This window comes from Nipponia nippon, unplaced genomic scaffold (genome assembly GCF_047370975.1).
Source record: "Nipponia nippon isolate SJK-2023a ecotype South Korea unplaced genomic scaffold, ASM4737097v1 scaffold_36, whole genome shotgun sequence".
NCBI lineage: Eukaryota > Metazoa > Chordata > Aves > Pelecaniformes > Threskiornithidae > Nipponia > Nipponia nippon.
The window spans coordinates 955270-981589 of record NW_028262354.1 but is presented as its reverse complement, the minus strand read 5'-3'; the positions used below and the strand labels follow the sequence as shown (position 1 = coordinate 981589).

The 26320-nt window shown below is 59.5% G+C and overlaps 3 protein-coding genes across 6 annotated transcripts; 2 read left to right on the top strand and 1 right to left on the bottom strand.

The window, feature by feature from the left end:
- Nucleotides 1-131: 131 nt before the first annotated feature.
- On the bottom strand, nt 132-14015 carry LIX1L (limb and CNS expressed 1 like). Of its 3 annotated transcripts, XR_015707812.1 has the most exons (7): nt 13618-14015; nt 7909-8072; nt 6681-6821; nt 5857-5952; nt 4090-4167; nt 1057-3930; nt 132-758 (listed from the first exon to the last, which is right to left on the bottom strand). XR_015707812.1 is itself a non-coding variant. In XM_087771998.1 (6 exons), exons 1-6 carry the CDS (start codon nt 13958-13960, stop codon nt 3688-3690), a joined length of 1065 nt encoding a protein of 354 aa, XP_087628124.1. In that variant the 5' UTR covers nt 13961-14015; the 3' UTR covers nt 789-3687. The 3 variants fall into 3 exon arrangements, 2 of the variants coding, with proteins under 2 accessions (XP_087628124.1, XP_087628125.1); XM_087771998.1 differs by lacking the exon at nt 132-758 and having other exon boundaries at nt 789-3930; XM_087771999.1 differs by lacking the exons at nt 132-758; nt 13618-14015 and adding an exon at nt 11206-11355 and having other exon boundaries at nt 789-3930.
- Nucleotides 14016-14645: 630 nt separating this feature from the next.
- On the top strand, nt 14646-18782 carry PEX11B (peroxisomal biogenesis factor 11 beta). The gene is made up of 4 exons (XM_009467087.2): nt 14646-14828; nt 14942-15057; nt 15141-15342; nt 16529-18782. The coding sequence occupies exons 1-4, from the start codon at nt 14773-14775 to the stop codon at nt 16893-16895; spliced, it is 741 nt and encodes a 246-aa protein (XP_009465362.1). The 5' UTR covers nt 14646-14772; the 3' UTR covers nt 16896-18782.
- Nucleotides 18783-21861: 3079 nt separating this feature from the next.
- On the top strand, nt 21862-26316 carry LOC104014466 (toll-like receptor 2). 2 transcript variants are annotated; one of them, XM_087771953.1, is made up of 3 exons: nt 21862-22000; nt 23206-25179; nt 25283-25687. In XM_087771953.1, exons 1-3 carry the CDS (start codon nt 21982-21984, stop codon nt 25546-25548), a joined length of 2259 nt encoding a protein of 752 aa, XP_087628079.1. In that variant the 5' UTR covers nt 21862-21981; the 3' UTR covers nt 25549-25687. The 2 variants fall into 2 exon arrangements, with proteins under 2 accessions (XP_087628079.1, XP_087628077.1); XM_087771951.1 differs by having other exon boundaries at nt 23206-26316.
- Nucleotides 26317-26320: the final 4 nt, after the last annotated feature.

Below are 26320 nucleotides of genomic sequence, written 5' to 3'. Positions count from 1 at the left end.
TGCCACCCCCGGGGATGACACCAGCCCGGCTGCTCCCGGGGTACGAGCCCCTGCGCAGGGACAGCTCAAAGGAGAGGTGGGGGCCACCATCTGCCCCTTGCGCCCCAGAAGACGAGAGAAGCCGCCTCAGCTACCCCAAAATCTATCGGTTTATTGTATAAAATCATACATACAGCCCGCAACGGCGCACGGCGATTCCTCCTTGCAGCTTCGCATTTGATTACGTAGCCTGAACGAGGAGAACAACCCATTTTGGACGCTGAGAAAACCTGGATTTGTTCATTTTTATCACCTTCCAAGCGGATCCGGTGACTGAAAACCGGTGCCCGAATCGCCAAAAACCCAAGTCGGGGAATACCAGGTTTTCCCTTTCCCTTATGCCAGGACGGGTGGAAACGCCGTAATCCTCCCCGACCCGTTGCAGCGCGGCTGCTGGCAGTAGCGAGGCACCTGAAACAGCTCGTGCACCACCCGGCGCCGCGGGACAGAAGAGTTTCGCTAAAAACGTTAAAATCCCGACGTGCGAAGCGCTCGTAAGCGCCGCAAAAAGCAAAAAGCACCAGGAGGGGCCCAAAAACCTGACGGCGGAGGCGCCGCGAGGTTTCCGAGGAGCTCCCCGGCGTGCGAGGTCGGGCGCAGGGATAAACGGCCGCCGCACGCGACGGAAGGCGCGGAAGCGCGGGTGCGGAGACGTCGGACCCCGCGCTGCTCCTAGAGCAAGCGATTACATCCACACACAGGGTCCAGATATTGCCGGCCTGTAAAAAAAAAGAAACATAAACTCCACACCATTTACAATCACGTTTATAAACGCATTAAACATTAATACTGTCGTGTAAAGAGGCTGCATATAAAAAATATATAAAAAAACCAAAACAGGCTTGTTAGGATGAGAATACAAAAGTAGAATACCTACAGATAATACAATTTTTTTTAATCTCCATCTCAAAACAAAGACTATTGCTCGAACACCCGCCCGCCTCCGCGGTCAAACAAACCGCGGAGGGAAAGGAGCGGGCGGCCGCGGAAAGAGCCGAGTCCCGAAGGCTTTGGTACCTCTACCAGGGGAAAGGAAGCGGAGAGAGGCGAAAGCGGCGTTGAGGAAAGAGGCGCCGGAGTCTGTCCGCAGTCTATATTCCCGCTGAGACGCTCCGCCGGGCACGTGTCGAAAAGGCAGGAAGGGATACGGGAATGACCGTGAACAAGTGGCTACGCTCTTGACTGAACTCGAGCTGCAGGAACACTTCAAAGTCAGAAAGAGCATTTTTTTTAAACTCTACACATTATATAGATTTCGTACGGATACAAAGAATAGGGAATTATTAATTTAAAAAAATAGTGCATCTAGAGATTCTTGGTTTGTTCCGTCGCCACTGTTACACGGAGGGAGCGAGCTCCGACGCGGCGCTCCCAGCTCCAGGAGCGGCCCAGCTCTGGCCGTCGCCCCCTCGCCTCGTTCGAGGCCGCGCCGCACCGACACCCCAGGCCGGGGGAGCCAAAATCCCAGGATTTGTCCCCAGTAAGCGCTTCCCGGGGCGGGGGAGCTGGGCGGGGTAAGCCAGGCCCAGCGGAGCGTCGGGCCCCTTCGCCCGGCTGAGGGAAGCAAAGCGGAGTTGGGGCCAAATCCTCGCCTGAGCTTTCGCTGCTTGGGGCGGGAGCTCTGCTCTCGTTCAAAGGCTTAACCGCAGTCCTAGTTAACGAAGACTTAAACGCAGTTCTGGTTAACCAAAACTTAAATGCAGTCCTGGTTAACAAAGGCTTACACACAGTTCTAGTTAACAAAGGCTTAACCGCAGTCCTAGTTAACAAAGGCTTAACCGCGGTTCTAGTTAACAAAGGTTTAACCACAGCCCTAGTTAACGAAGGCTTAACCGCAGCCCTAGTTAACAAAGACTTAACCGCAGCCCTAGTTAACAAAAACTTAAATGCAGTTCTGGTTAACCAAGACTTAAACGCGGTTCTAGTTAACAAGAACTTAAAACGCAGCCCTAGTTAACGAAGGCTTAACCGCAGCCCTAGTTAACGAAGGCTTAACCGCAGCCCTAGTTAACAAAGACTTAACTGCAGCCCTAGTTAACGAAAACTTAAATGCAGTTCTGGTTAACCAAGACTTAAACGCGGTTCTAGTTAACAAGAACTTAAAACGCAGCCCTAGTTAATGAAGGCTTAACCGCAGCCCTAGTTAACAAAGACTTAACCGCAGCCCTAGTTAACGAAAACTTAAATGCAGTTCTGGTTAACCAAGACTTAAATGCGGTTCTAGTTAACAAGAACTTAAAACGCAGCCCTAGTTAACGAAGGCTTAACCGCAGCCCTAGTTAACGAAGGCTTAACCGCAGCCCTAGTTAACGAAAACTTAAATGCAGTTCTGGTTAACCAAGACTTAAACGCGGTTCTAGTTAACAAGAACTTAAAACGCAGCCCTAGTTAACGAAGGCTTAACCGCAGCCCTAGTTAACGAAGGCTTAACCGCAGCCCTAGTTAACGAAGGCTCGCGTTGGCGAGGCCCTTCAGGCAGAGAGGCGGGGCGTTCCCCCTCCCTGCTGGCCTTCGGAAGCCCTGGCAAGGCTTTTAAACCTGCCCTGAAGAGGCCAAGCCTGACATTCGGTTTGGAAGCTGCTCCGGAGAGAACAGCACGTCCCTCTCTCACTTCTTGCAAGATTTTAAAAAAATCCGCGTCTCCCCAGCCTGGCTGGGGGAGCTGCACAGCTCCAGCGCTGCGTTTCCAGCAGAATAAACTGGCCGCCTCATCCCCGCACCGAGTGCTGGAGCTTGGGACGGGACTTCAGCGCCTCCGCCCTGGGCGCGACGCTGTAAGACCCCAAAGAGGACCGAAAAGGAGCGGAGCAGGAGGCTCTGCCTGCTGCCGACTAATTAAACTGCCAAGCCCCAGCCCTTAATTAGCGCAGGGCCTCGTAGCGTGTCATTAGGTGCGTTGTTTAGAGACTGAAGCACGTCCTGCCCCACGAGCGAAAAGCCAGGGGCAGGTACAGCTGTAGGGGTAACCGCGAGTCCTGCCCGAGCTTGGAACCGGAATTCTCTAAGACTGATCCCCAGACTTAAGTCTGGCCAAAACAAAAACCCAGTTTTAGATCCCTTTTACGTGCTTGGGAGTATTCCCCCATGCAGCTCGCATTGTAGCCTCAAAGAGAATGCGCTGGTTGTTTTGTCCTGTTGGTTTTTTAATTTGCCGTGTTGGTTTTTTTAATTCGTGTGCCTATCGAGGAGTTTTGATAGACCCCCCCCTACTACAGAAGCAGAAGGAAAAATAAAAGCAGGTCCGCATGACATGCATCGGCTCCAAAGAACAGAAGCTTTCTGGAAGAAGCGCTACGTTCCCTGGAATCCTGCCGACCGTACAGCGCCGACGTACAGCGGAGCTCTCCGGCGTTAATACTGAAAGGCTGCATTTTTAACGCCGTCTTTAAAAAAAAGTGACAGAAGGAATTCTCTAGCGGACAGGAGGCGGAGGAGTAGGTCTAGAAGCAAGTATTAAAAGGTTTAAAGATCTGTACAGGAGTTTTGTGGGGGTGTTGTGTTTTGTTTTGTTTAAAAAAATCTTTCAAATGTGCAAACGGGCCACGATTCTGGAAGAGGCATTGCATGCTTTACGTGACACGGGCCGGATCCCGTCAGCGTGGAGGTGTTAGTGGGCCTGGGGGAGCGGAACGACTCGCACGCCAGAGTCTAGCAGTTGGAGGAGTGCATGCTCCCCAGCTGGCCAGCCGCCAGCATCAGGATGTCTTTCTTCTCCTTATGGAAACGCAGCTCCTTCCCAGCCAGGCGGGCTTCGTCCAGCTCCCTCTCCGTCGAAGCCAGCTCTCTGGAAAGGGCCCCCGGGCTGTTCTGCTCCCTGTTCACCCAGTCCATGGCCATCTGGTTCCTTATGTCATCGTCCAGAGCGCGGTGGGAGTAGTGAGCCAGGACCTCCTGGTGGTACGGACACACGAAAGACAGGTCGCTACGGGGCACGCGCGTCGCTTAGGGGTGCCTGGCTTCCGCGCCGGCTAAGGGAGCTTAAGGAGGCGGCTGTGGCGACCCCAGGACACCGAGAGCACGACTGGAGAGACGCCCGCAGCCCGGACTCACCTGCCGTGAGCACTGCCTCTCTCGCATGGCTTTGAGGCTGCCGTTCCAATGCAGCAGCTGGAAGACGGTCATCAGCTCCTGCAAGGGCAAGAGGCAGTCAGGCGGCGAGCAAAGCGGGGGGCGAGGGTTGGGCGCGACAAGCAGGCAAGCTCGTTTCTAGCTAGGGGGACAAGAAGCCGAGAAGGCCTTGGCAACATCACGGCCGGTCCTTTGCAATTGCAAGGGTCACAGAGTATGTTTGCAACTCCGGAGTCTATAAACAAAAGATTTCCAGCACGAATGAGTCCAGATTTATCAAAAAGACAGGAAAACCACCAGAGCGGGGGAGGGGAAGGCATCACCAGCGCCCCAGGAGCCTGGATGCAAGGGCAAAGCCTGGCTCACCCCACCAGACCAAAATCCCCCGACCAGATGAGGGGATTACGGAGGAGACAAAGACGCTGATGCTTCTCCGCCCCAGGGATTTCAGGATTCTGCAAGCAAGACAACCTCCAGGCTACACCACCAGCCAGAGCAGGTGACAACCCCATGTTTTCCAAGCAAACATTTCTCTCTCAAGGCCACACAAATTCTGCCTCAAACTTGCAGGGACGAGTTAGGCTTCCCAAGCACAAACACAGCCTAAGGGATATACAGAACAGAGTCACCCTGTGTAAACACTTCTGTCTTCCGCCTACCGACTATTTCCATTCAAGGGAAAGGAGCCAGGCAAGAAGTCGGCCTCGGGAGAAGTTTGCCTACAGCAAAGAACCCCAAATACAGCGGCACTGCAGACTTGAGGCCCCTGCTCCGAGGCGCATCCAAACCCTGCCTCGCCGTCTGGAGCAGGGTTACCGTCTCATTTCTCCTCTTCTAAAAATCCAGTTCCAGTTGGTGCGCTTACAGTCAACTCGGCTGCACAAGAATCGTTTCGAGTTACTTTTGAAGCCCAAGTTTAAATTAAAAGGATTTGGGAATCTCACAGCGCTGTCCTAACGACGTCTCTGTACGTGCGGGGATGGACGTGCTGGAGAACGAGGAGCGCGCTCACAGGCAGGATTCCGAGCGCTCTTATTTACCTGGCTGCTCTGCTCGTAGGAGCAGTTTCCTCGGAAAGGCTGGAATAAAGCCCAGAAGAATCCCAGCTCTCAGTCATCTGTTCTGCACGGACTCCTTCTGCTCCATTACCCAGGACTGATAAGTGTTATAGCAGCTCCCCTCGGCAGTTTGTACTTCTCATTCCACAGATGTTTTGTCGTAACGGGAGACAGGCTGAGCATACTTCAGGGGGATATGAAGACTGCTCAGATAAAGCTGTGGTGGGAGGGCATGTAATGACAGTAACCCAGACTCCTAATTCCACAATCAAAATGCCTTTGGGTGAAAGATCTTCACCAGCTTTCCTAAGGGAAGGGAGATCTCTCCCATTTTACAGGGGAGGACAAAAACCACAAACGAGACGGCTCGCTGAATGCCACGAGTTAAGGTGCCTGCAGGTGCCAGCCGGACCTCCAGCCCCAGTTACCGAAACGCCGTGTCACGGAAAGCACTGGACCAGAACGCACAACCCTTCGCAGTACTGAGCCCTGCAAATATCAAAAAGCATCTGCAGAGAGAAGCCCAATTCAAAGTATTTTGCTGGTGAACCAGCACCTGAAAGCGCCACAAATCCCGAGCTGCGCTCTAAGAGGAAAGCCTCACTTTTGTTTCGAATGTAAAGCGCTACGGACGTCGCTGCGAGATCAAACCACCCCGCCTTGAACCGTGGCCTTAAATTATGAACAGTACCTGGAACTCCAGCATTGATTTCCCCTTGTTGGATTCCAGCATGAAGCGGAAAGCACCGATGCCGGTGTTGGGATTATCAGCTTCCTCTCGATTGCCCTGCAAGAGACATTTCATACGAGAGCTGCAATTCCCGACCGCGCGGGGCTCACCTGCTACCGGCTGCATCACCTCCGCCGCAGCAATTCCGGGTCAGATTAAGGAGGACAGCCGTACGCGCCCCAGCCTGCGGCTGGCTTTTACCAGTCTAATTCAGCCTCTAACACTCGCGTCGTTCGCTACGGCTCTCAGGGAGTGACAAAGCCTGCTCTGCTTTTGACGATGCTACTTGAAACGGGATTTTTTTCTGCAGCCCATTATGGCGATTTCAAAGTTCTTACAGTACTCTGGGCGCTGCCATGTGACTGCGCAGCGAGAGCTCCCTCCGGGATAAGGTATAATTAGGGCAGTAAAAGAAGAATGCAAAGCTCCCGCCGCTAGAAACTGAAGTTTCTGGAAAACATTTGGTTTAGAGAAAGCTAGCCAATGCGGCAACCCGGTCACGGAAGGGCTGCAGGAGTCGACACCTCAGTCGTCTTCCCCTACCCTGCCTGATCTGAGGGCAGCACAATCACGCGCGAGGCGAGTGTGAGCCTGTGTGGGAGGGGAAGCAGGAGAGCGAGAATTAGAGCTGTAGTTAAAGTTTTAATACTCAGAAGTCGCTGAAAAAAAACCTGCCATAAAGAGTTCCAGATGTAAAAGAAAACTTCTCTTCCCATGAGCTGAGGTTTTTCCCCAGTCATCCCGTCCCCACCAGTCGCAGCCGACTGGGCACCGAAAAGCCTTACGTTGAAAGATGCCAGGGCCTCCGAAACACTCTTCTCAATGAACTCATCCGTGATCCTCCGGGAGGGATGCTCATTAAAGACCGAGTTCATTAGCGCAATCTTCGCAGCACTTCTTCGGGCCTCCGCCTTGGTTGGACAGAACTGAGGAGAGACAGACAGCATCAGGACAGAAGGACGGCAAGCTGACCGAGGTCCCTTCGGCCCCGTGCTCCAAACTTCTCCCCCCACCGCAGAGAACGGGAATTAGGTGGCAGTGTTGTGTAGCTTTGGAAAGTCGTGCTCTTCGACATCCTGAAATCATTAGGAGCTAGTTTTAAACCACAGCTATCCCAACCACGCTAAACACAAAAATTAGGCAGGCAGCTGAACTCAGCACATAGTATCTGCATCGGGAAACGCCACCCATCGGACCGTCAACAAAATTAATTAGCTTAAAACCAAAACGTAACCAAATTACTCTTCAGCACAAGGACTGCTCTTCAGGACGGGCAGACTCTGTAGCTGCCTGAACTGTTTCTTTTGGATCCGTTCTTCAAACCAAGACTAGAGAGTAACTGCCTAAAGCCACTGCAGCAAAGGAATCCGAAACGCAGTCAGGACCCGTTGTGATTTTTGGACCTTCATCTTTCGGGTGAGGTATTTGGGTTGGACATTTTCCTTTTAAACAGAAAGAGGGGAGAAACCATCGATCCCATGTTACGATTTGATTTCTAGAGGCTTTTGGCATCTGGAGAAGAGGTTCTGGGTCAAATCCAGAGCCCCTGCAAGGAAATATTATTCTACCAGCTTGTCCGAGCCGCATCCTGTAAATACATCCCGCTGCTTAACCCGGGGAAGGAGAACCCAGTGTCAAAACCAGCCGATCTAAGAGTTTTCTCCGATACCACATCTCTTACCCCGGCACTGCTAAGGGCCAGGTCAGCCACGCGTAGGGCATACAGTACACACAGCAACGTAATATTTACAGCCAAACCTTCCCCGATTGAAGTCGGGCGGGGTTTCACAGGCAACGGGGAGCATTAATAGCCAGCCTGAAATTACAGAGGCTCACAGTCAGACCCATGTCGTTCTCATGCTTCAAATCAGAGGAAAACCGTTAGCGCCGCACCCAGCGCAGAACGGCGTGTGAGCACTAATTCTGGTGGGGAAGGATCCCAGGGCACCCAAGTCAGGCTGCTTTGGCCAACGAGCTGTGCCGCAGGGACAGCCTCCAACCAAGCGATCGTACCTGGAAACTGCCGAAGCAGCTCCCTCCCGGCAAGGTGACGTAGCAGACGTAAGGGGGGCTGTTGGAAGGGACCATCTCGTACACCACGAGGGCTCCGTTTTTCAGATCGGCTCCACGCGACTGCTTCATCTGCCAGAACTCCTGAAGGGCCTCCACGACGTTCACTGCGGAGACAGAAATAGAATCAAGTTCAGAGACAGAAAACAAGCACCTGGGAAACTGGTTTCCTCAGGTATCACCCGCCAGGAGCGTCCGCATCCAGAAACAGAACGGCATAAACGCTAGCGTAGTCCCACCTACGCAAGCAGGGCCCTGCCAGGGAGCGCGGTTACGTCTCGGATTAAAAACCATCAGCTTCAGGGGAAGCCGTAGGTGCACGATGTCAACACAAAGACGCCTCTCCCAGCAAGAGGAGTGTAAGGAGAACCACCGAGTTCTAAAACAAAGCCTCCTCCAGAAAAGCTCTTCTCGTTCCAACAAACTTAGGGAAAAGCTTTCAGAAGAGGACTTGAAAAGGGCTGCAAAGCAGCAGGGCAGTGAGGCATTCCTCCCCCGTAAGAGGGTCGCCAACAGGCTCAGCAGGTTTGCTCACCTGCCTCAGCCGATCCTCGATATTGACATTCTTACATTTAAAACAAAAATAAAGCAGCTGACCCGCGCGTGCACTGTCAGACCTGCAGGAACCGCCTGCCTTTACGCTGAACATCACGTACCTGGCTCAAAACAACACGATGGAGATACAAGAAGTGACCCGAGGCGCAAAGCTGCCCCGCCGAGGCCTTCTGGCAGAACTCCCCGTAATGGTGGGAGCGTTTGACTGCCAGAGAGAGAGCGCGTAACAGCACAGGGAACGGAAAGATCCAATCGGAGAATCTCCTTGTGCCTTTCGGCACGGGGGCGTATAACCAAACGGTGAATCACAGGCCAAGACCAGGATTAGCTTTTGTTACCGTAACTGTTTTTTCCATCCCAGTTAGGAAACCAGAGCCTAAAGCATTAGCCCTCGTTGACTTTGGTAATTACAGTCTTTCCAGAAGTCGTTTTTAAGCAGGCACCGTTTCTGGAGCACCAGATTTGCCAGACGGGGTTTGAGCGCTCACCCAGCTTTTAACCCAGCAGATAGTCCACACTGCGCACAGCCAACCAACGCGCACAGCCCTCACGGCAATCAGCTCGTAGCCCAAATCCGCAAGATTAAATTCTTATTTTAATACGCGTGGCAAAAACTAGAGGTGTTTGCTGTAACAATGAGCCAGCTCTCCTGTCACTCTCCTCATTTCTGAATCCCCAGCGCCGTGAGGACTTCCTTCGATTACCCACCCTTTACTTTGTCAAGGTTTGGGCAAGAAAAAACGACCCTCGTAGCGTCTAACGCGCCAAGTCCCGTCGAATTTGCTCTAAGCTGCTTTCCGTGCTGAAGAGTTTGACAGGTAGCTGTAGGAAAAGCCTGCCCTCAGCTCCTCCTCAGCGCTCCTTCTCCGAGCCTTTTCAATCTCAGCAATTGCTTTGAAGCAAGGCGATCTGCAAAACAGATTACAGCAACTCCTCGCTCATCCAAGAGCTGTTAAAAAGGCCTCCACCCCAGAGTTCTCATTTTAAGCAAAACGAGAAAAAGTACCCCAAAACCCCCAGGCAAGCTCTCCCGTGAGGAGCCGTGTACCACGCAGCAAGCACCGGGCAGAGCACCGAGCCAGAGGCGGCTGCTGCTCTCAAAGTCTCCCGGGGTAAGGTATAAAAGGGAGGTGAATTTGAGGCCACGCACGAGCGTGAGAAGCCAAGGCCATCACAAGCCACCCTGGCTTAGCTTTTTGGTGGCCCACGCAGCGCTGTAACTTTTTAAGTCTTCAGCCAGGCGGCTTTCAGGAAGACGGCGAGCTTGAGCCTTTTACTTTGTTTTATTGCTCCCTGTAAGATGCAGCCAGGCGAGGAGTCACCAGCACAGCGGTCCCTCACCAAGCATTTCCCTCCTCTTTCAACCACAGGCTTTTCAGGGCATTTCTTCACAAAGCAGTCGCTTTGGATTATTTTCAAGTTTAATTTGGGTGGGTTTTTTTTTTGATGAAACATGCAAGACAGAGGCAATTTTCCACTGAAGACTAACAAAAAGCCGTACAAACAATACAGAGTTCCCTGCCAGTTCTCCAGCGCACCGATACCCAGACAGAATTCCCATCCATCCAGGCAGATTCCCGTCCCAGGGAGGGCGTAAATCATGCACATAATCCCCAGCGGATTTGGGGAGACAATGCCCAATTCAATAACGGCTTCAGGGACCATTTGGCACAGGGCAACTGAGACTTCGCAGCCGCGACCACACAAGAAACTGCAGAGAAAGCCAAGCTACATCAGGCAAGGCAAATGCTCACCACACACGGAATTACTCTGAAAATTCAGGGAAATTCTAGTTGGGTTTAATTTAGTGAAGTCTGAGAAGCTGGCATTAAGGGCAGGTTAACGAGGAAACGCCGTGCAACACGCCCGTGGGCAGGGAATTGTGTTTTCAGCCCAAGACAAGGGTTCCTCTATGCCAGACACCGGCTGGGTACTTCATTAGCGACTGGAGCAATAGGTCAGACAGCTGAGAAGCATCCAAAAGAGGTTTTCTTCCCAGACTGGATTCAATGCTTCCAGCTGCCGCAGGCAGGATGGGTTTAGGAGACGAGAGAGCGAAATACCTAATTGAAACTCGACAAAGGCTTCAGGACAATATGCTTTTATAGGGCCGGAGAGCAACCCGCCTCGCTACGAACAGAGATCTGCCCACCTGCCCTCTCCTTCCCAGCCACAACGCTGCACGCGTCGTATTGAGCAGACAAACCCTGCAGCGCGCTGAATCCAAAGTGAAATCTTAGTCTGAATTTGCTCCGGATCGATGATTTTTCAGCCTTGCTCATTCACCCCCCTCCTCCCACTGAATCACAAACCAGCGACGTGGGGGGAAGAGGCAGGGGACGGGAAGCTGGCTTTTCGGAAAGCAGCCTAAATCCCGTTACGGCTCACGCTTGCGAGAGGACGGTCCTCGAGAAAGCAGGGATGCCTTCTGCACCCCCGACGGATTTCAATCCCGTACGGAGCACGGGAAACACCACGCAGCGCTCGGGCTGGGGAGAGGGCAGAGAGAAGAACGACTGGACGGTTTGACCGCAGGTAAAGGTGCCGAAGAAGCGACGTATTCTTTGCACCGCACGCGAGGTGATGTTTAACGGGAAGCCCAACATATAAAGAAAGCTATTTTAAGTGCCCGCAAGTAGAACAAGTCTCTCTAGCAGCTCAAGAGACATCGGCATCAGTCGATACCTTTTTTATCTGTTTGCATTTCTGAGGGCAGGAACTGGAAACGCCAATCTTCTAGAAAAACCTCGTCACCCATCCGCGTGGGAGAGAGCCGCGGATTTAGAGCGCAGCTTAACCCACGCGGGGCGGCTTCTGTCGGAGGCTTCCCCCTTCGGATTCGCCACTCCAAGAAAAACTGAAGAGACGCTGGGAGACACAAAGCAGAGCCTGCTCTGACCATCACTCATATCTGTTTATTGCTTTGGAGCGTAACCCCGTATCCCGGCGCTGTGTATACGATAGCACATCTGACTTGCATATTAAATACAGAAGGGTAAGTGATTCCACATGGCGCTGAGCTCCTCCGCAGCCAGAGGAGCAGCGGTCCCTCGCGCGCCGGTGGCGCTGGCTGCCAAGCGCTCACCATTTGGAAGCGGACGACCGCCTCTGTTGGACCTGCTGCCGTAGCCGGAAGAAGTCGGGAACTCAAAATAGTTGCAAAACGTCCCCTTTCGGGCGGGGTGGAAGATTCTTTCCATCACAGGACCAGTAAAATATGTGCTTCGACCTTGTTTCTCGCTTCCGTACTTTTTTTTTCTTTTTTCTTTTTTTAAATAAAAAGGAGTGTACAAGAAACTCAGATCCGAGCCTCCTCCAGGGGCTCTCGCACGACCGGGCGCCTCTGATGCAATACTTGGAGCCCCGCGGCGCCGGAGCGTGGTGGAGTACTTAACACCCCCGCGACAGCCTCTTCCAGCACCAGCAGAGCTGATTCCTCCTCCCAGCCACGGGGTTTTTCATCGACCAGGTGCAGCCGTGCAGAGCACAGGACTGAGGGGGATCCCGGGAAAACCGTGGCCACCGGGAATTTCGGCCAAGGATTGCCCAGCGGAGGTCTCTTCGCCGCTGCCTTCGTTGAAAGAAATGAGCATTTTTTTGTCCTGACATCGAGTTGAAGTAAAGGAATTATGTACAGAGGACTAAATCGCTACGGCACAAGAATCCCCCTTCTTAAAAGCATAAAACACATCTAAAAAACGTTTAAAAAAATAAACAGCCTCCCCTTTCTCTAACTTTATCACACGTTTACCTGTTACAGGCACAGCACAAGTAGGAAACCTCCTCAGCTTTAAACCACAAGGTAGGGAATCGCCTGCCCAAGCTCCTACGCCTGCCTTCGTGGTCACCGATACACTCGCCTACCCCTATCTCGTTTCCCTAATTTACAAAAGCAAAAAACCACGTCAAATTAGGTATCGGGAAATGGCTGATCCCGTAAAAACAAAAGTTTGCATTTAAGAGGCCGCAGAGCTTTCTAAGAAAAGGAGACCCGTGAATGTTTCTCAGGTTTGACCCCTGAAACCACGAGACTCCTTGGGGAAAAGGCAGACCCAGAGAAACCACAGGCTCAGCGGTTTTATTTTACTCGCTTTTATTTTACTCACTTTCTCGGTTTTGGCACCAGCTAGATCGGGCTGGAGCAGGGATCCTCCCTTCCTCCCCGCGCTCACCTTTAACGTCACCCAAATCACGGGAGCTCACTCTGCAGGGCTGGGAGATGCCAAGCACGAGGGTTGAGACAGCAGCAGACACCAAAAACCCCTCCGCAAACGGCACGAAACGCTTATTACTGACGTTGAACCTAACGACAACAGTCACGGATGCCTCCTCCGTCACCCTTACAGCCCATCGCATGGGCAAAGCGCCAGCTGAGCGCCGCTGGGACAGGGACACAGCACACAGTCACGGGAGAGGCTCCCAGCTCGCCGCTTTTCTCTAATTCATAGACCTGCGGGGAAAAGGGCGCTCCAAGCTCGGGGGTGGGAAGCCAAGGGAAGCAGGGCCCTCACCCAGCAAGGCTGCCATGCAAACTCCGGGGAAGGAAGAGGGTCTCGGAGAGGTCCGCACCTTAACGCTTATGCTGGAGAAGATAGAAAGGGGGAAGGGTTGCACGGACCAAGGAAAACGGGTTTCGACAGGAACCCCAGACAAGGGAGAATTAATGGGGAAGGAGGGCTGGGACGGGAGAGTCCCAGGCACAAGGCTGGAAGGGAAAGGGGGAGCTGACAGGGAAAGAGCCCGGGAAGATCCCGGCCCCTACAGTGATGAGATGGGGCAAGGGGGGAAGGAGAGGAGGCAAAGAAGAGCCCCAGCCCTGGGGGCACAGACTGCGTGGGAGAGGATGATCCAGAGGATCCCGCTCCCGGGGAGAGGGCGACGGGGAATAAGACCGAGAGAGAAACCGGCTGAGGCTGCAGAGGAGCCAGCCCTGGGCGGGGGCGGCGGAGGGGAGCCCCGGGGGGAGCCGACAGGAGGGAAACGGGGCGAGAAGGGGCCAGGGACGGGAAAAGGGTCCCCTCCCGGGTCCCTCGCCCTCAGCCCCCCCAGGCATCGGGTCCCCGAGCCCGCCCCGAGCCCCCCCCGCCCCCGGCTCACCGCGGCCGTAGCCCTGCGTGTGCTTGGCGAAGCTCCTCACCACCGCCTCCACCGCCTCCCGCAGCACGGCGGGCGGCCCGGCGCCGGGCGGCGGCGGCGCGGCGGGTCCCTGCAGCCCCAGCGGGGGAGGCGGCGGCGGCAGCCCCAGCCCCAGCCCCAACCCCAGCCCGGCCGGGGGCGGAACGGCGGGAAGCGGCGGCGCCGCCGCCACCGCGGCGGGCGGAGGGGCGGGAGGCGGCGGAGGGGCCGAGGCGGCGGCGGGGGCCCCGGTAACGCCGGGCCGCAGGGAGCGCAGGGTCCCCACGCCGGGCTGCAGCCGCTGCGCCCGCACCGACTCCATCATCGCCGCCGCCGCCGCCGCCAGCCCGCTCCGAGGGAGAACCCCGCCGCGGGGCCGCTGTCACTCACCGCCCCAGGGCCCAATGGGCGTGGAGATCACCTCAGGGAGGGGGCGGGACGGTAGGGGGAGCTGGCCAATGGCGGCACGGAGGAGGCTTCGGGGAGGGGGGAGGGTGGTGGGAGGGAGGCGGTGAAAGCGGCAGCAGACCAATCGCAGGGCAGAGGACTGGGATGGTGGGCGGGACGAGGCGGGGAGCGGCCAATCAGAACTCGCTTGCAGGGCGTGGGGAGGGAGGGGCGCGCTCGCCTTACCTACCCCAATCACGAGTGACGGACGCGGAGAGGGGGCGGGGCTTAGCGGATAGCTGTCCAATCGTGCTACACGATTTATTATAATGACAGAAGAAAGAACGAATCAAAATGCAAAGCAGCAGAGATGGCGGTAGGGAATTGTAACCACGTTCTTATTCGTCGGGAGAAGGGGGGCGGGAAAAGGAAAAGCTAACCAATCAAAGGCTTCGATGCATATTTAGAGGCAGAGACTGTTGCAATTGACCATTCACGGCCTCTGTTTTGATGAAAAAGGGCGGGGCTTGGCGTCTCCAGCCAATAGGAACAAGCCGTGCGGATATGACGGGGCTGTGCTGCGCTCCCGCCGACCGCCAGGCGGCGCTAGTGCACCACCCCTCCCGCCGCGGCCGGTTTGTCCCGTGGCGGCTTCCGTCGCGCTCCCGGAAGTGGCTCCGCGCCGTCCCGCCGAGGCCCCGCACCGGGGAGCCACGCCGCGGGCCCGGCCCGGCCCGGCCCGGCCCCGCCATGGAGACCTGGGTGCGCTTCAGCGCCCAGAGCCAGGCCAAGGAGCGGCTCTTCAGGTACGGGAGCTGGCTCCGCTGCGGCGCGGCCCGCCTTCCCTTCACCGGGGCCCGGGGGAGGGCGGTCACGGAGGCCTCGGGGTTGGGCCCTGACGCCGCGCCGTCTCTTACAGAGCTGCCCAATACGCCTGTGCCCTGGCGGGGGACACGCTGCGGAGGAACGGGGCGAGCGCCGGGGTCCTGGCCAGCGTTCGGCAGCTGGAGGCTCACCTCAGCCTGGGCCGCAAGCGTGAGTGGGGCCGGGCCGGGGCTTGGGGGGGGGAACCGGGATCCCCACACCCCCCGGTGACCGTCCGTCTGTCTGTCCCGCAGTGCTGCGCCTGGGCAGCTCGGCCGAGGCGTTGGAGGCAGCGAAAAGGGCCATCCACCTGTCGGACATGGTGCTGCGGTTCTGCGTCACCCTCAGCCACCTCAACAGGGCCATGTACTTCGCCTGCGACAACGTCCTCTGGGCGGGAAAAACGGGGCTCGTCCCCAGCGTGGATCAGGAGAAGTGGAGCCAGCGGTCCTTCAGGTGAGGGGCTGGGCAGCCGCGGGAGCTGCGGCCAGCAGCGAGTGCGCTTCCCCGGGGAGAGCGGGCTGCTCGCCTCCCTTCTGTTGGCCCGGGGCTCCCCCAGGGCTGCTGCCCTGCAGGGGTGGGTGAGGGCTCTGAGCGCCCCAGCGCTGCGTACAGGGGCTTCTCGTAGAATCGTTTGGGTCGGAAAAGACCCTTAAGCTCATCGAGTCCAACCGTTAACCCAGCGCTGCCAAGGCCACCACTGAACCATGTCCCCAAGCACCACATCTCCCCGGCTTTTAAATCCCCCCAGGGGTGGGGACTCAGCCCCTGCCCTGGGCAGCCTGGGCCAGGGCCTGACAGCCCTTTGGGGAAGGAATTTTCCCTAATACCCAACCCAACCCTGCCCTGGCGCAGCTTGAGGCCGTTCCCTCTCGTCCCATCGCTTGTTCCTGGGGAGAAGAGACCGACCCCCCCGGCTCCAGCCTCCTTTCAGGCCGTTGCAGAGAGCGATGAGGGCTCCCCTCAGCCTCCTCCTCTCCAGGCTGAGCCCCCCCAGCTCCCCCAGCCGCTCCTCCCCAGCCTTGGGCTCCAGCCCCTGCCCCAGCCTCGCTGCCCTGCTCTGGCCACGCTCCAGCCCCTCCATGGCCGCCTTGGGGTGAGGGGCCCAGCGCTGAGCACAGCACTCGAGGGGCGGCCTCACCAGTGCCCAGCACAGGGGGACGATCCCTGCCCTGCTCCTGCTGGCCACACTGTTCCTGATACAGGCCAGGATGCCATTGGCCCCCTTGGCCACCTGGGCACGCTGCTGGCTCCTGTTCAGCGGCTGGCGACCAGCACCCCCAGGCCCTTTCCCGCCGGGCAGCTCCCAGCCGCTCTCCCCACGCCTCAGCGGTGCCTGGGGTTGTTGTGCCCCCAGTGCAGGACCCGGCCCTGAGCCTTGCTGACCCTCACCCAGTGCCTGGGCCCCTCGCCCCAGCCTGGCCAGGGCCCTCTGCAGAGCCTCCCCGCCCCCCAGCAGATCAACGCTCCCCCCAGCTTGGTGTTGTCTGCAAACTGACTGAGGGTGCCCTCGATCCCCTCCTCCAGATCCCTGATGAAGATTGATTTATTTTGGAGGCTCCCAGCGCCGCAGACCGCGGTCCCCAGCACTGTTTGCCCGCTCCCTCTGCTCTCCCTGCCAATTCTCTCCCCTCTTTTTCAGGTATTACCTCTTTGCGCTCGTCGTGAACCTGAGCCGGGACGCCTACGAGATCCGGATCCTGATGGAGCGCGAGGCGGGCGGGAAGCGAGCGAAAGGCAGTGAGAACGGGCGCCAGCTCCGGGCTGACAATGGGCTCCAGCAGCTGGGGCTGAGGCTGCAGATCCAGCTCCGGCTTCTGATCCACGTCCTTCGGAACAACCCTCCTCTGCTGCTGGACGTGGTGAAAAACACCTGCGACCTTTTCATCCCCCTGGACAAGCTGGGGCTGTACAAAACCAACCCGGGCTTTGTGGGGCTGTGCGGCCTCACCTCCTCCATCCTCTCCATCCTCACCATCCTTCATCCCTGGCTCAAACTGAAGCCTTAGTTGTTCTCGGAGCCTGCCGCCGGCCTCCGAGCCAGCGCAGGCGGATACCTGGGGACGCCGGGGGGTTACTCCTGGGGCTGGGACGCGGCTAAAGCCGACTGGCTCGGTCCCATTGCGTGTGGCTGTGCGTTCACGTCACGCCTGGCTGCTTTAATAAACGGGCCGTGGAGGCGGGAATAAACGGGCCGTGGAGGCGGGAGGAAGGCGGAGGGAGTTTGCGGCGGCGGAGCCCACAGAGACCTGCTCCAGCTGCCTCCGCTCCCAGCGAGGAGGGCGATGCTCCACGGACCTAAATTTGGTTCTTCTCCCCATCGCCTGTAGGGCCTGGCCGGCCCTTTTAGGGGTTTAACGTTTCCCCCCCTCTTCAGGGGCGTCTCTTATCCCGGAGTCGGCCAAGAGGGAAATACCTGGGGCCGGAGAAGGCGCCTGGCTCGCTGGGTGCTTCCCCAGCCCGGGGGGTTAAACTGCGGGGCGGGGGTGAGGCTCTGGCGCTGGCCGGGCACTCCAGCCCCTGTTTTGACACTTTAAAGATAAGAAAGATTTCTTGGAGATTTCTTCTTTCTTGTAAGAAATCCGAGGGCGGGCAAAGAGAGGGCGAGTCGGAAGGAGCTGGGCCGCGGGCGTTCGGAGGCGAGCTCGGGGGGAGCCCCTGGGGTCTCGGCGGCCGGAGGTGGCTTTCAGGTGGGATCGGGGCAGGGTGTTTCCCTGCAGGGGAATATTGGCTTGCCTGCACCCTTCCCACGTCCCTGGTGGGGGAAAAGCAGCGCAGGCACACCCCGCTGAGCCTCTGCTGCGCTTTGCTTCTCGTGTCCCCTGGGGTTTTTTTGCCATAAGGGGATTTTTGCCTTTTCCCCCCCGCCCCCCACGAGGGGATAAATCGGGGAGGGGGCAGCTCGACGCCCTCCGTTGTTCCCACCCGCTTTTCCCTCTGGGCTGGCACTGCCGCCTCACTGAATTTGCCCATTTTCTTTGGTTTCTGTGACACCAGGTAGCACTGCTTACGCCAGGCTCTAAAGAGCGTTTTACTTAGCCACAGACTGAAGGCCAGGCTCCGAGCTGATGATTATTTGTATCCAGAGGTGGGGTGTTCCTCGGCCCGTCCCCGGGAGCAGGATACGGAGGGAGGGAGCGACCCCGCGGGCTTTTAAAACCCGCTGGTGTTTTGTGCTGAGCTCCAGCAGCTCCGTGCGCAAACAGCGGGGGCTTCACCCGCTTCCAGGTACGTCTGCGCGGCGGCAAAGGCCGGTGAGCCCGGACCCAGCTCCAGGACCTCTCCGGCACTTCCCATTCGGCATCTCCCGGCTTTCTGTGGGCACTGGGGCGATGCGGGCAGGGGAGAGGCTGAGTCGCTGGGAAAGGGTGGGTGAGTACAGCCCGAAACTGAGCCGGACTGCCCGGAGCTTTAGCGAGAGGGAGTTTAATTCGGCTGGGTAGGGAGGGAGGTGGCAGTGGGGTGTAAGAACGTGGGGTCTTTCTGCCTGCAAACCGATTTGGGCAGGGAGGGCGCAGGGCGAGGTGCTCGGACCCCGGCCTTTGCGCGGTGGAAGCTGCCCCCCGGCTCCCCCGGGCTGACGGCAAAGGGCTCGAGCAAAATCTCAGCTTGGCCTCGGGGACTTCGAACCCTTGGTGGAGAAGGTAAATCAGTTACGGGAGGGGAAGGCGGCCGACCCCGGCACGTCCGCAGCCTCCACGTGCCGTTAACGCCGCGGTTTTAATGTGTTAGAGCAATATTTTAATCTGGCGGCGGTCGGGAAGGTGCGGCGGAGGGCTGCGCGGCGTCTCCCGCTCCTCGCCCGCGTGTAAATACGGTGGTGTAAATAGGCGCCCGCGCGAATCCCGGCCCCGTGGCGGTTTGCAGAGTTAATTATTAAAGGCCGGTTGCTGAGATGTCGCCGCTCTCCTCTCTCTTCGTGATCCCGGAGGGATGAACGCGCAGCCCGCTGCGGCTGGCCCGCCGGGCGATGGGGCTGCGACTCGCTCCCGAGGCGATGGGGACGCCCCGCCGCCTCGTCCCTCCACCCCCGTATTTCAGATCTTGGCCGTTACCGCGGCCGGGCGATGCCCCGGCAGCCCTTGGCATCCCCTTCCCCTCCGAGGGCTCGTTAGGGCTGCGCCGGCCTCCTGCCCCCAGCCCCTCTCCGTGCGGATCGGGGGCGTCGGGGCTTTACCGCGCACCCGGCAGGACCTCGGCTCTCGCTCCGGCATCTGCGGCAAATCCCCCCGCCGCGCTTCTGAGCCGACAAAGGGTGGGTGGGAGAAGCCGGGAAGGCAAACGAGCCCGCTTCGTCTCTTCCTTGAGCTCTTCCTCCCCTTCTCCAGGTGTTTTTATTGCTGCGTTGGCCCCGGCTGAGACCCAACAAACTCATCGCGCCCTGGGCGTCGCGCTGGGGGGCCTCACCGAGGCTCAGCCCCCCCCCGAGCTCCTGCTTCCCCCGGTGCGGGGGCCGGGGGTGACCCCGGTGCGGGGGCCGAGGGGGCCGGGGGTGACCCTGGTGCGGGGTGCGGGGGGCGGGGGTGACCCCGGTGCGGGGTGCGGGGGCCGGGGGTGACCCTGGTGTGGGGGCCGAGGGGGCGGGGGTGACCCCGGTGCGGGGGCCGAGGGGGCGGGGGTGACCCTGGTGCGGGGGCCGGGGGGCCGGGGGTGACCCCGGTGTGGGGTGTGGGGGCTGAGGGGGGCGGGGGGGACCCCGGTGTGGGGGCCGAGGGGCCGGGGGTGACCCCGGTGCGGGGGCCGGGGGGCCGGGGGTGACCCCGGTGTGGGGTGTGGGGGCCGAGGGGGCCGGGGGTGACCCCGGTGCGGGGGCTGAGGGGGCGGGGGTGACCCTGGTGTGGGGGCCGGGGGACCGGGGGTGACCCCGGTGTGGGGTGTGGGGGCCGAGGGGGCCGGGGTGACCCCGGTGCGGGGGCCGGGGGCCTCGCGGCTCTGCCCCGCGCCCGGACGCGGAGCTCTGGGATTTCCCTGTTTCGGATGGCTCAGAGCTGCTGGCGATAGAACAGCGGCTCTGGGTTTGGTTCTGTTACGCAGACAGCTCGTGCCTGGGTTGGTTTTGTTTGTATGTATGTGACTACTTCATATTTAGCTTATTTTTGTTTACATATATGTAACTATTTCGTATTTAGCTTATTTTTGTTTACATATATGTAACTTTCATACTTAGTTTATTTTTGTTTACACACGGGTAACTATTTCATACTTAGCTTGTTTTTGTTTACGTACATGACAGTTACGTATTGAGCTTATTTTTCTTTCCATTTATGTAACTATTTCATACTTGGTTTATTTAGTTTTCCTATTTATTTCATTCCCATCCTTAATTTTCATCCTTAATTTAATTGTTTATATAAAATACGAAAGCGAAGGGGTTCAGGAATCGTTCGCCGAAGCGGGAGCCCGCCATCGGCTCCCCCGGCCTCCTCGGCGCTGGGTTTTTCCGCGCTGGCCTGGCCTCGGCGCTCCCCGAAGTCTGGGGGGGAACCTCGGGTTCTGTGGGTCCCCTCCCGGCCGCCTTCAGCCCCCTGGCCCGCATCCCCCCCACATCCCCTCCCAGCCCTTCCCCAGCTCCGCAGACGGCTCCCAATTCCCTTTTGCCGGCGCAGGGAGCTCTCCCCCGGTCCCTCAGCCGCCCCGGAGAACCCGTACGGCGCTTCCACCCCCGTAAACCATTTTCCATCCGTCCCCATCGTCCTGGCGGCGAACGGAGGTGGGAGCGTTGGGGGCCGGGGCCTCCAGCCTCCCGCGCTCCTCTTAAATCCACTCTTTTATCCCAAAATATCCCGATTAATTAGCAGGATCCCCTTGAATAATAAAAAAAAATCCATTTATCCCAGTGTTTATTGGGCTGTGGTCTGTAAAGAGAATAGAGATGGTACCTTGGGGGAGCGGGGACGGGGTTTGAGCTGCTCGTTCCGACTAATGCGCGTGGTTATGAACTAATTCCGATTAATTCACGTTGTTATGAACTAATTCCGATTAATTTGGGTTGATTTGCAGAGCCGATCGCCAGATGCCCTCCTGCCGCCGCGGCGGGGCTTTCCCCGGCAAGAGAAGCTCTGAAACCGAAACCAGCAACCGTCATCAAAGTTTAATTCCCATTAATTAGCCGGGACTGGTCCCGCCAGGCTGGGGGACGGGGTGGCCTCGGCGGGACCCCCGGCGCGTCGCGGCGGAGCCTGGAAACACCGATTCAGAGCGTTTTTCCACCCGCTCTTCCACCTATTCCCTATTTGTGCTCCTACAAAGCCTCCGGGCAAGCTCGCCGTTACCGGGAGCAGGGTCTTCGTTCGTCGGTCATTAAGGAGAGGGCTGGAGGTTGGTCTGGGCGCGTCCCTCGGGCTGCCTGCTCTCCTTCTGGGTGCTTGGCTTTCCGTCGCGGGGGGCTGGAGCCGGTGGAGGGGACCCCCCCGGGACCCCCCCAGGAGCCCCGGGCCCCCTGCGTGCGGAGGGACGGAGTGCCAAGCCCTGGGGGGGGGCTTGTACTGGGCAGCTGTGGGGAAGGACTGGGGATACTGGGGTGGTTTGGAGGTGCTGGGCTGGGCTGAAGACACTGGAGTGGGCTGGGGGCACTGGGATGGACTGGGGGCACCGGACTGGGGGCTCTGAGCTGGACTGGAGGTACTGGCCTGGGGGTGCTGGGCTGGACTGGGGGCTCTGAGCTCAATTTGGGGTTGCTGGACTGGGGGCACTGGGCTGGACTGGGAGCACTGAGCTGGGCTGGGGCTGCTGGTATTGAGCTGAATTTGAGGTGCTGGGCTGGACTGGGGGCACTGGGCTGGACTGGGGGCACCGGGCCGGGAGCACCGGACCCCAGCGTGTGAGGTCACATCGTTCTGGGGCGCGGGGGGCTTTGGGGACCCCAGCCCCCCCACGAGCCGGGCCCCCGGCACGGCCCCTGCCTGCAGCCCTCCCTGGGGGCAAAGTGCAGCGGGGGGCTGCCCCGGCCGGGGAGGGAAAGCGGCCTCCTCCCGGCCCGCCACACCGCACCGCACCACCGGCCGCCTTGGCATCGCCGTGGCCTCGCTCCCCCTCCCGTTCCTGGATGTGACCGCTGCTGTTCCCGCCCCGGCTGAGACCGGCTGAACTCGCTGCATGCCAGGCACTGTGTGGGGTGAGCAGGGGCCAGCCGGGGGGGGAACTTGGGGGGGTTTTGGGGTGACCGGGCGCTCCCGCGGCGTTTGGGCTGGGCTGGCGTCGGGAATGAGGAAGGGTTTGGTGCTGGGAGGGTTTTGGTGGGGTGGGACGAGGGTCACCCGTGCCTCGGTTTCCCCACGTGGGTGCAGCAGCCCCATGGGGCGCAGGTGTTTCCCACGGGGGGACGCGCGAAGGGACCCCGGGGGACGCCGGGGACCACGCCAGCCCCCGCGGGTGCCCCGCCGCCCAACCACCGCCCAACCGCCGCTGCTTTGGGCCGCTTCCAGGTGTTATTCCTCCTTTCCGTGCAAGCACGGGGAGGAGCCTGGGACACGGGGGGACATTTTTAGGGTGAAGCAGGGCGACTGCCCCATGCCCCCACGTCCCCCCCGGGCTGGGGTCTGGGCCTGGGCAGGGCTGGGGCCCCGGGGGCCGTACCTGGCCCCGCTGTGCCGCGTTTGCCCTCAGCGTTGGGGCAGGACAGACGCCGTCTGTTTTTCTCCTCCAGTTTCCTGTGGTTCCCTCCCCCCCCCCCCAATAAAAACACCTGAACTCCCGGCCGCAACGGCCCCGCGGCCGAGGAGCACAAGTTTGCTTCTGTGCAGAAAAGCTCATTTTTTAAATTGCTTTTTTTTTTTTTTTTTTTTGATTGGAAAATAAAACCCACCCTAAAAATCAGCGGAGAAGCAAAACGTGGGGGCTCGGCCCGGGGGAGCCCCTGGGGATCCAGTCCCCAATCCCCCTGGAATCCGATCCCCCCAGGATACGGTTCCTGATCCCCTGGGGATCCAGTCCCCACTCCCCCTAGGATCCATTTCCTGATCCCCCGACCCAGTCCCACCCCACCGATCCGGTCCCCAGTCCCACTAGGATCCAGTCCCTGATTCCCAGGATCTGATCTCCGGGATCCAGTCCCCAACCCCCTGGGGATCCAATCCCTCATCCCCCTGGGATCCAGTCTCCTGTCCCCTCCCGGATCCAGTTCCCCAGTCCCCCTGGGATCCAGTCCCTGAGCCCCCAAGGGAAGATTTACCTGTCCCATCCTGCCGGATCCAGCTGCCACCTCCTGCCCTCCTGGGGGTTGATCCTGGGGGCTTCCCGGACGTTCAGGGTCGCCCCCGCGCAGCCCCCGCGTCCCCAAGGGGCCGCGGCACCACTGACCCCGCTCCTCTCCTGCCGCAGGACGGCTCCGCAGGGATGCCTGGATGCCCCTTCCAGCCCCGGCCCTGCTCCTGCCACCGGCGGCACCTCCCCAGCCACCCCGCTGCCATGCCGGAGGCCACGCGGCCCCCCCGACTGCCGGCGCCCGGGGGGTTTGGTGCCTGGTGCTGCTGGTGCTGGCGGGGGACGCGGCGTGGCCGCCGTGCCGCGTCGACGCCGACAACGAGACGGGGCTGTGCAAGGGGCAGGACCTGCTGCGGGTGCCCCACGGCCTCCCCGGCGGCCTGCGCAGCCTTGACCTCTCCTACAACAAGCTACGGGAGATCACGGCGGGCGACTTTGCCGGCATGACCCAGCTGCGGCACTTGGATTTGGGCTACAACAACATCTCCCACATCGCGCCGGACGCCTTCCTCTCCAACCTCCTCTTGGAGCATCTCCGGCTTTTCAACAACTCCCTCCACCACATCCCGGCGCTGGCGTTGCAACCGTTGGTCAACCTCCGTTGGCTGGACATGTCCAACAACCTCTACCGCAGCGCGGCGTTGGGCAGCGTCTTTGGTGAGCTGCGGCAGTTGCAGGTGCTGTCGCTGGGGGGGCCGCTGCTGCGGGACATCTCCCGGGGAGACTTCGCAGTCTTGAAGGACACGGCGCTGCAGAAGTTCGCCATCAAGTCGGCCTCCAGCCTGCGGCAGTACGAAGCCGGGGCTTTCTCGTGGCTGAACACCACGGAGCTGTGGTGCGACATGGCCTTGGACGAGAGCGCGGCGGCTCTGCCGGTGATGCTGCAGGACCTGCGGGGCAAACCCCTCGACTACCTGCGTTTCCGTAACCTCTTCGAGTTCACCTACTACACTGGTGATGCCGATCCCTTCGCCGGCTTGGCTGAGTTGCAGATCACCAAGTTGGTCTTCTACCGGGGCAAGTTCAACGAGAACCTCCTCCGCTTGGCCCTGCTCAACGTCCAACGCTCCCGCGTCCGCGACTTGGCGCTGGTGGCCATCGACTTCGCCCGCTCGCCACAGTGGAACAACTCTGGCGTGGGGGCGGCTGCCCCACGGCTCGACCGCCTCTTGCTGCAGGACATCAGCAACCCCGACGTCCTGCGTTTCGACTGGACCTTCACCTGGTTGAGCGGCGTGGCCGCCCTCTCCATCATCAACGTCAACTTCAACTACGTCCCCTGCGACGCCTGGGGCGAGATGCGCAACGTGGAGGCCTTGGACATCTCCAGCAACCGTCTGGAAGATGGTTATATCTACAACCAACGTTGCCACTACCAGGGCGTCATGCCCAAGCTGGAGAGCTTCGTCTTGGCCGCCAACCAGCTTCTGCGCCTGGCTGTGGTAGCCGCCTTGACGCGGACCTGGCCCCGGCTTGCCCGCCTCGATGCCAGCCACAACGGCTTGGGCAGCCTGCAGGAGACGTGTCAATGGAGTCCCACCTTGCGTTGGCTGGCCCTGCACCACAACCGGGTGATGGCGGGCACCTTTGGGTGCCTGCCCACCACCCTCGAGTACCTGGACCTCTCCTACTCCCAGCTCGACCGCTTGGACATGGACTACTTCACCCGAAGCCCCCGGTTGCGGGAGCTGCGATTGAGCGGCAACAAGATCAAGTTCATCCCCTCTGAGTGGAGATGCCCCCGTTTGGAGGTGCTGACCATCGACGGCAACTCCTTTGGCGTCATCAACCGTGGCTCCTTCGTCAACATGCCGCGGCTCATCAGCCTGGCGGCCGGCAACAACCCCTACCACTGCACCTGTGACCTCTACCTCTTCTTGGAGGAGACGCAGCGACGGGGACGACCCATCTTGGCCGACTGGCCCCACAACTGGACCTGCTACCACCCCGAGCCGCTGCTGGATACGGCCGTGGCCGCTTACGCCCCGCGTCCCTTGGAATGCGATGTGCTGGCGCTGGTGGCTGTGGCGGTGGCCAGCACGGCGGTGGCGGTGGCAGCGTGTGCCGTGCTCTGCTGGAAGCTGGACGCCGGTTGGTACCTGCGAGCCACGTACCGGTTGGTGCGCGCCAAGTACGGCAGGCGGCGGACAGACACCGCGCGGCAATGCTCCTACCACGCCTTCATCTCCTACAGCCGCGCCGACGCCGACTGGGTTCGCCAGGAGCTTCTGCACCGGCTGGAGAGCAACACGCCGCCTTACCGGCTCTGCATCCACGAGCGGGACTTCACACCGGGCCGTTGGATCATCGATAACATCGTGGAGAACATCGAGCGGAGCGCCAAGGTCATCTTCGTCCTCTCCCGCAGCTTCGTCGACAGCGAGTGGTGCAACTACGAGCTCTACTTCGCCCACCAGCGCGCCGTGGGGCTGGGCAGCGAGGACGTCATCTTGGTGGTGAAGGAACCCATCGATGCTCGGGGTTTGCCCCGGCGTTTCGCCCGGCTCCGGAAGATGTTGGGCTCCAAGACCTACCTGGAGTGGCCCCACGAGCCCGGGAGGCGACCCTTCTTCTGGCTTCAGCTTCGGAGCCTCCTGGGCAGCCCCGGGGAGCTCGGTCCTTCCACCGGCGAGGAGGAGACGGTCGTGGATGCCACCACGTAGCGGTGGCCTCTGCTGCCCCATGTCCTTCAGTAGCTGGAAGGTGGTCTTGGGGTGCCACCAAGGGCTGGGCATCCCACCTGCCTCAGTTTCCCCTGCCAGGGGTGGCTCAAGGAGCAGATGGTGGGGTGGGATGGGGGGGTCCTCACCAAGGTCACCCCATCTTCTCAGCCTCCTCCAAGGGACAGGAGATGGGGGACAGTGCCCAGGAGGTGGCAGCGTCACCCGGCAGACGTAGCGACCCGAAATCCACCGAGAGCCGAGGACGGCAGCGAGGACCCCAAAACCCCCATCCCTGCGCCCCCAGCCTTAAATGGAGGTCCCCGGGGAGCAGAGCCGGGGGTCCCAGCCACGTCCGCGGGCTTCGATCCTTGCTGGGGACACCACGGGAGCCGCTTCCCGCCCCACGCAGGGACCACTCCGCCGGGAAAAGGGGAAAAGCCCCCTCAGCGGCACCCCGAGCATCCCGCTGCCCCCGAGATCCCGCATCCCCCTGCCCCCTCCTTCCCTCGCCTCTTTTTTCCATGTTTTTCTCCACTTTGCCTTTTTTTCCGAACTCCGTCCTCAAAAAA

Coding starts and splice junctions, on each gene's coding strand:
- LIX1L (XM_087771998.1), bottom strand. CDS start 13,960: ATGATGGAGTCGGTGCGGGCGCAGCGGCTGCAGCCCGGCGTGGGGACC. Junction 5,953..6,680: donor AGGCCCTGGCATCTTTCAAC/GTAAGGCTTTTC, acceptor TGTCTCTTGCAG/GGCAATCGAGAGGAAGCTGA. Junction 3,931..4,089: donor AGAGGCAGTGCTCACGGCAG/GTGAGTCCGGGC, acceptor CCGTACCACCAG/GAGGTCCTGGCTCACTACTC.
- PEX11B (XM_009467087.2), top strand. CDS start 14,773: ATGGAGACCTGGGTGCGCTTCAGCGCCCAGAGCCAGGCCAAGGAGCGG. Junction 15,058..15,140: donor CCTCAGCCTGGGCCGCAAGC/GTGAGTGGGGCC, acceptor TCTGTCCCGCAG/TGCTGCGCCTGGGCAGCTCG. Junction 15,343..16,528: donor TGGAGCCAGCGGTCCTTCAG/GTGAGGGGCTGG, acceptor CCTCTTTTTCAG/GTATTACCTCTTTGCGCTCG.